At 40.7% G+C, this 7,500-nt stretch overlaps 1 protein-coding gene across 5 annotated transcripts in view; it reads right to left on the bottom strand.

Moving 5' to 3' along the window:
* Positions 1 to 7,500, bottom strand: part of LOC147025695 (xanthine dehydrogenase/oxidase-like) — a 400,539-nt gene that overhangs the window by 290,958 nt on the left and 102,081 nt on the right. For all 5 annotated transcript variants that reach the window (XR_015057977.1, XM_085880369.1, XM_085880370.1 and 2 more), the window contains one exon: positions 2,502 to 2,594. Coding sequence is in view for 4 of the 5 variants with exons in the window: in XM_085880369.1 (XP_085736495.1) it covers positions 2,502 to 2,594 (93 nt within the window). In the remaining variant the exon portion in view is untranslated. The remainder of the gene's footprint in view (positions 1 to 2,501; positions 2,595 to 7,500) is intronic.

Below are 7,500 nucleotides of genomic sequence, written 5' to 3'. Positions count from 1 at the left end.
GTATGGCAACGTATCAAAATGTATGTAAAACGCTGGCGTACGCTGAACTCTTGAGTTAAAAAAAAGTTTTTGGCGTATTCATAACGAGTTGGACGAATGCATTACGTATTCGTAACGTACACAGAATGTTTCGATAACATATAGAAAACTTATACCAACGAATGCTTAGTGTGTTGTTGGCATTTACAACCTATGCCCAACGACAGTCTAACGTATGCATAGCGCACGGCAGCGTATCGCCGATGATCACGTGGCATAGCCTATTAAAAGGCTGCCGCTCGATGATTCAAATCATAACCGCACTAGACATTGAAGTGTCAAGGCCCTGTCACACCTTGATGTTTAAGCCAGCATATGCCGACGTATGAAAAATTTGCCGAATAAGCTGGCACACGTCAAATACGTTATGGGTAAGTTTTGTATACGTTAAGAGCACGCTGAAGCACGCTGGCATACGTCGTAGTTTGCCGAGCACGTCGACAAATTTTAAGCTGTTAGATGCTCAAAATTATGCTCAAAATGTTTCGACGTATGCCAGCGTATGACTCACACGTTCCGCATACGCTGGCCATAAGTTGTAGGCACGTTATGCGATCGTTGACACACGTCGACAGACGTTACTTTTAAGTTACTCATAAGTCGAAACATGTGGAGGTAATGTCTAGCGTTCCTGAAAATTATTTCTAACCTATGAGTAACGTGCTTTGAACCTATGAGAAACGTATCTCCAACTCATATTGATGTATGTACATGTATTTGACGTCTTTCGGACGACAACAGAACTTACTGAACGTGTTACTAACTTACAGCTACCATATAATGGCATATTGGCAGCGTTTTGGGGAATTGGTATATAAAAATGTGGTTCACACAGGAGGAACCCGTCAGTGTTCCAGACTCCATGGTTTTTTTTTTTTTTTCTTCGGCATGACGGTGATGTGAAAACTTCGATTTCTAGTGCAGTTATGATTTAATTCGTTGAGCGGCATCCTATTAATTATATTATATTATAACAGCACTGGAAATCGAAGTGTTAACATCACCGTCATGCCGAAGAAAAGAAAAAAACAAACAAACAAAAAAACAAGCAGTCATAGACTGGTACTTACGAAATCGTCAACTTGACCTCTGACCTTGTCTAATAAAAGCTGTCTCTCGAGAAGGTAGCGACGCAAACCAGAAGTTTCTACGATGATTCTGTACCAAACCATCAAAAATCGTAACGTCGACCGAAGCAAAAATCTCCATTTCTCCACGCAATTATTTTATTAAAGTCACAAAACCGTAATATTCGGCCATCCACCAACAATCTTAACATAATCCGACATCTTAGCGAGTCAGGTATGCGACGATAACCTTTATTGGGATAAAAAAATGACTTTTAAACACCATCTTTATCGAAAACACCGTCAGCGCGCACACGCAAAACCTTTACGTGACTCAACGCCGCCTCTGCTCGAGCGCGCTGCACCACGTGATGACCCGTGATGCGGCAAGTGAGATAATTTTTATACAATCTTAAAACGTCTCCAAAACATCCGATTTTACCAGAATTTCGACAACCGAGTTTTAAGCGTCCCAAGCGATCGCAAAAAACCGAAGACAAAATTAAAATCGAAGTTAAAACGAACTCGTAACGTCGAGCGAAGCAAAAATACTCCATTTCTCCACATGAATTTACGGAATTATGTTTGACCTCACTGTGACCTTAACTTGACCGATTTTAACCAAAATCTAATCAGCGCGAGCCACCACCCTCCTGAATCACGTGGTGTAATTTGACATTGGTAGCTTCTTCCGTTCTCGAGTTATCGTGCCTACAAACAAACAAACAAACAAACACACACACAAACAAACACACAAACAGATGACGGAAGTCATCAATATACTTACGAAATCTTTAGATTTCGTAAGTAACAAGCTCATTCTCTAATGCACGTTCCACACAAAGCGAGTGAGTCCACCTGTGCAGGTGCGGCCTTCGCAAAGCGAGCGAGTTCATGTGCAATATGCACAAAGCGAGCGAGACCGTGTGCACACGTGCGGCCGCCTTCTCGGTGCTCTCTGCGCTCAATGTCGCGGCAATCACGAGGTCCCAGGTGACACCCTCGCAGAACAGCTCAATGAGCACATGGAGCAGGCAGTCCCAGAGTTAGACCCCTCGGAGTACTATCTTATGTATACAAATGAACAATCCATATCATCTGATGGCTAGAAAAATCGGACAGGCAATGGGATGCATCATTCATGCGGAAAGACTCATTTAGGCATGTTTTGAAGATAAAGATCATTGTGGCCGAACCAGCGGCCTACCCAGAGGTGGAAACTTCCTTGGGGAGGGGACAAATGAAATGTTTGATATGGAGAAACTTTTGGGTCAAACCTTCTTGAAGGAATGAGGATGATATAAAAGCTATAAAACTATATGTAACTCGATAAGTACTACATAAGCTGCCAACATGATATCCACAAGTGGTTCATGTACTGGAAAGATGACGTACCAGAATCATCCCAGCGCATCACAGACATTTCTTGAATGTACGAAGGCTCCAGGATAACAGGGTAGAGCTTGTTTTTAAACCTTATTTCCACACCTGCACACAACCGGGAGATACAGTCAGAGCAAATTACTGCTTGCACAGATCCAAAGATACACTCAGGTTAACATGATACAACACTTCAACACTAAATAATTCCGAAACTGTCTTAACTATCAGGTTAAGTAATCATATCTCAGTTTATACAATGCTCTGAAATATCGGAATGAAAACTGAAGAACTAACTGAAGGCTATTACAGAGTTTTTTTGGTTAGGACATGATGTACAAAGGGACGTACATAACTGTATTCTGCAGTCCACATAAAGGAAGATTATATCTGGAAGGAACACTTATTCATGTTCCCTGTTATATGATCTGTCTAATAGACGCCTATCAACAAAGCCAATTCTGATTGGACGTTCTCTACTGATGTTTCATCACCTCCCAACGGTCTAGGTGGGAGGAGCCTGTTCACTGGTCAAGGAATACTTCAAGGAACATGCATCAAAGTGTGAATGTTGCTTTCACGCCTTTTTGTCATTCCTGTTGCAAATGTGCTGCATCAACTACTTATGCAAGCAAAACTGGCTTGTGGATGGAAGATTGGTGAGCCTAGTGGTGGTAAAGATTGTGTAGATGTAAAGTAACCTGTTTTGCTTTGAGTTTTGAAATAAGACGTCTGGGTGAGTCAACTTTAAATAACATATTTATACATTAATCTCTTATGGAAGAATTTGTACAAAAAACAGGAAGGAACAAAAACCTCTGTTGGCATCAGTGTACTTCAATGTGAACCACAGGTAAATTAGCGACAATTGGACAAATTAACATATGTGATTTGAATGTCAGATCCCAGCAACATGCATTGTGATGAGAATGTCAAAACAGGGCAACCCCCTTTTTTACGTTTATTCATTATATCACATTGGAATATTGTCTCTGTGAAGGGTCATTCTGTATCTGCGGAGAAGATAAACACTGGATTTCAACTAAAAGTGAAGAAGAATGTATTTATTGCCGCGGGAAATGAAGTGCAGCTGAGTTTCAAGTGCGATTCCTTCATTAGCACAAAATATTGTCACGGCCGTGGCGGTGAGGTATTCTGACCCTGCGACCCAATTGTCGTGGAATGGCGGTTAATACCGACCAGGCCAGATTGCCGAGCGGTTTTCGTGAGAGGCGAACACGTGATCCTCGGAGATTATGGCACGTGCGAGAGGGGAATTGCGGCACAGATGGAGCAGACGGATGCACAGCACAAAGGGTTTATACTCGAACCCACAACAGATACACAGACACAAGCAACTTAAATAAATCTTCTTCTTCTTCTTCTTCTTCTTTCGGCTAGCTCCCGTTAGGGGTCGCCACAGCGGATCAACCGTCTCCATTTCGCAAACCTGGGCCTCGACCGATCCGGTGTGGAAATTCGTTTTGTCCGCATAATGATTTGGCATAGGTTTTTACGCCGGATGCTCTTCCTGACGCAACCCTGGTCGCCTCTTACGACACACAGGGATATGGTACACCTATTCTAACCAGGGCATATAAGCAACTTAAATAAATATGGTGGTTTAATGAAAATAGATCAGATATTTACAATACTAATAATTCAGAATGTAATAATAAAACGTGAGGTAAATTAAAGCCAAAAGTCGAGGCACCTCTACACACGAACTTTAATATAGACAAGGGGAAAATTAAAGAAAATAAAATCCTCCCTTTATTCTGGCACTTGGCTTTGTCCAGAGATGGTCTTAATTGAACTTTGGGATCAAACCGCGTTATCCTGCATGGGAAGATGCACCCACAATGGCGCCGAGCCGCTCTCTGGGCGGTAAACGTACGTGAAGTAATTTGAGAGGTGGTATTAAACGCCAGGGCTCACCAACCGGCGTGCGGCTTCTTCTCACGAACGAATAAGCTGAATGTTCCCCTCTTACACGAGGTCTGCTCACAACGATCACCCACCTACCTTCTCGAACACACAACGGGATAACGACGAGTTTGCTGAGAGGTGCACTCCTCTTCCTCTCTTTCTCATAATCGTACACCTTCGCGACTCAGCCGAACAGTCAATGACTTGTGCCTTGCCCAGCATGCGGGCAAATTTACAGCACGACACGAGAATTGTGCAGCAATTTTGTTGTGCCGAGAGGAGAGCAAAAACGTGATCCTCCGTCTCAGCCACGTTCCTCTCACAACTGTCTGCTCTTCGACAGCTGTCCTCCCCGTTCTCCTGCTCCGAACCTCACTCTCCTTCTTCCGGCTCTCTGACGTCGTGCCCATTAATCATACACTCCGGGGGCATGATCTCGCCAGACATGCCCTTGGAGGCGGGGCTCTCTGCATGCTGGACGTGCAGCTCGATTGTTGTTTTAAGGACGTGATCCCCTTTTATCGCCAGTCTTGAAATACAAAAACTTAGGAAAAGGTCACTGGGGGCAATTACATAATGGGGGAAATTATCCTTAATCCCTACCCAATTAACACAGCACCACCCCTCACGTGGTGACACGTAACACCTAAGCTCACAATTTCCCCACTTGATGTACATCAAGATGTCTCCTACACGTTCATGGACCAAGAAACTCTATACAATCCCAACTTTCATATGAAATTCCTCCCATCTACCCCATAACCGTAACAATATATTTTCAGACAAAGGACTGATGCTCGAAAGGATAGCTGCACCTCATTTCACATGCCAGTATAAATACTCTTATCAACCTTATGTTGATTAAATTGAATGATTTTTCAAACATGAGACATGCAGAATAGCACTCTTATCTGGGTATTTTTTTGTTTTGAGTGATTTTTACAACTGAAGGTAATGCACAAGAATATTGTGGCAGAAAATCAAGTGGAACTGAATAGGTGGAAGAATTTGATTTGAGCTCACTATATTTTATGCTCTTTTATACTTTGTTCACCGTTATATTAATAAACAAAATGATTCATTCAGTGCACAATCATGATATGTGGCAAAGTACAAGACGACAATCTAAATAAAAAGTGAATACAACAGCTATATTTAATTTTTAAAATTTTAAATTAAAAATTGAAAAAAAATAAAATAAGAAAAAAATTAAAATACAATCAAGTAAATGGAAGTTTTTGAAAAGATAAACAAAATAACAAAATAAAATAAAATAAATGAGTAAAACCCCCACACCCCCCTAAAAATTCGGACTTTGAAATGGTGTTAATGCGGCATTTTGTTCTTCCCGCCGGAGCGAGAATGCTAATGGCGTTTTAGTGCTGGACGGCCAATATTGTATTGAACTTTATCACCAATAGGATGTTAAGCATCAAAATAACACCGTCATATGGTTAATTTTAGTTTCATCATTTTCTTGTTAACGTCATGGCATAAATCCACAATTTTTTTTCCTGCTCAAGAAGTTTATAGATATTTAAATATTTAATCCAGTGTGCCATGTTTCTCATAATTATAATCAAATGATGCTATTCACAAAAAAATAAAAATAAAAAACCAGAAAGAAATATATGGAGATGCAAGTTTAGTTGTAATTAAGTATGCCCCTTTAGCACAGGGGAAGGCTTATTGCTGTTTTCGGGTTTGTTACCTCCGCCACCAAAGGTGATGGAGGTTATATTTTCACCCCTTTCTCTCTGTTTGGCTGTGTACAGGATATCTCAAAAAGTTGGAGAAGGATTTGGACGAAACTTGATGGACATGTTGGGGTGTGTTACAAGGACAAATTGATTCCATTTTGGTGAAGATCCGAATCCGGATCTGGATGCGCGAATTATTTAATATTTAAAGTGATACTTCACCATTCAGAGATTGGGCCAAAAACGATACATATTATGATAGTTCAAAAATGTATTCATTGGGCCCGATATGTTCTCGTGGATCAGGCATTACGTGGCGGAGGTGTGCACTCGACAGAGTGCCCTTCTAGTTTCTGCAATTAGCGCCCCCAATTTTTAATTGTACCAGAGTTTGTTAGACCCTCTGGAGTACTAACACACCATTTCGAAAAACAAAAACAATTCTTGTTGCACTCCCACCACTCCCAATTTATGAACTCTATCAATTTCCAAGCTGGATCTCCAAAGTCGCTGCGACTTTCAGAATGAAATTTTGCCTCAATAATGTGAAAAAGAAAGTATGTGAGGTTGACATAACGTTAAAAAAGAAAGGTTGAAAAGAAGGTATGTGAGGTTGACATGTGAGGTTTTACGGTCATGACATATTTATCGTAATTTTAACATTTTTCACTATCACTTAACTAAAGATTTTTTTCCCGATCAGAACGAAATTTCCCTCATTAGATAGCCGAGCGCAAGTTGCATTTATGTTTAATTTGATCCTACCCTTCCAGCTTAAAGGACAGGATCTTAAATGCCTCAGAATATTAAACCACCATTTAGGTTTTTCTCCTTTTTAATTTTTTTTAACCAATGTCCGAGGACTTTCAGAATTAAATTTTGCATCAATAACAGGAATACAAAGTATGTGAGATTTACTTTTTTCCCCTGTGACCTTGACCAATTTTAAGGTCATGACGCAATTATAGTCAATTTAACATTTTTTCACCAAAATTTGACGGAAGTTTGTCCGATCAGAGTTAAACTGTCCTCCCAAGATAGCCCAGAGCAGTGTTTCTTTACCTTTTTGGTGCCCACAAACCATTCGGTTCTCAGAATATTTTATCACACCCCTTGTGTTGTCAAAAAACAATAACTTCAGATACATCTTCAAATTCGAGACAGAATTAGATTATTAGCATTCCTTTATAGCACTCCTTTATGAACCAACGAGCATGTTTTGCACCCCCAGGAATGACGTTTTGCACTCCCATGGGGTGCGTGTACCCGAGGTTAAGAACCACTGGCCTAACGCAAGTTGCATTTCATTTAATTTATATCATACCACTTCCAGTAAAGGTCAAGGCCAAATGGTGCTCTGGAAAAAATTAATTAATTAAAAACAC

This window comes from Eptatretus burgeri, chromosome 5 (assembly GCF_056783735.1).
Source record: "Eptatretus burgeri isolate ZD-2024b chromosome 5, Ebu_testis_v1, whole genome shotgun sequence".
Taxonomy (NCBI): domain Eukaryota; kingdom Metazoa; phylum Chordata; class Myxini; order Myxiniformes; family Myxinidae; genus Eptatretus; species Eptatretus burgeri.
Note: the sequence above shows the minus strand (reverse complement) of the source record. Positions and strands in the feature narration are given on the sequence as shown.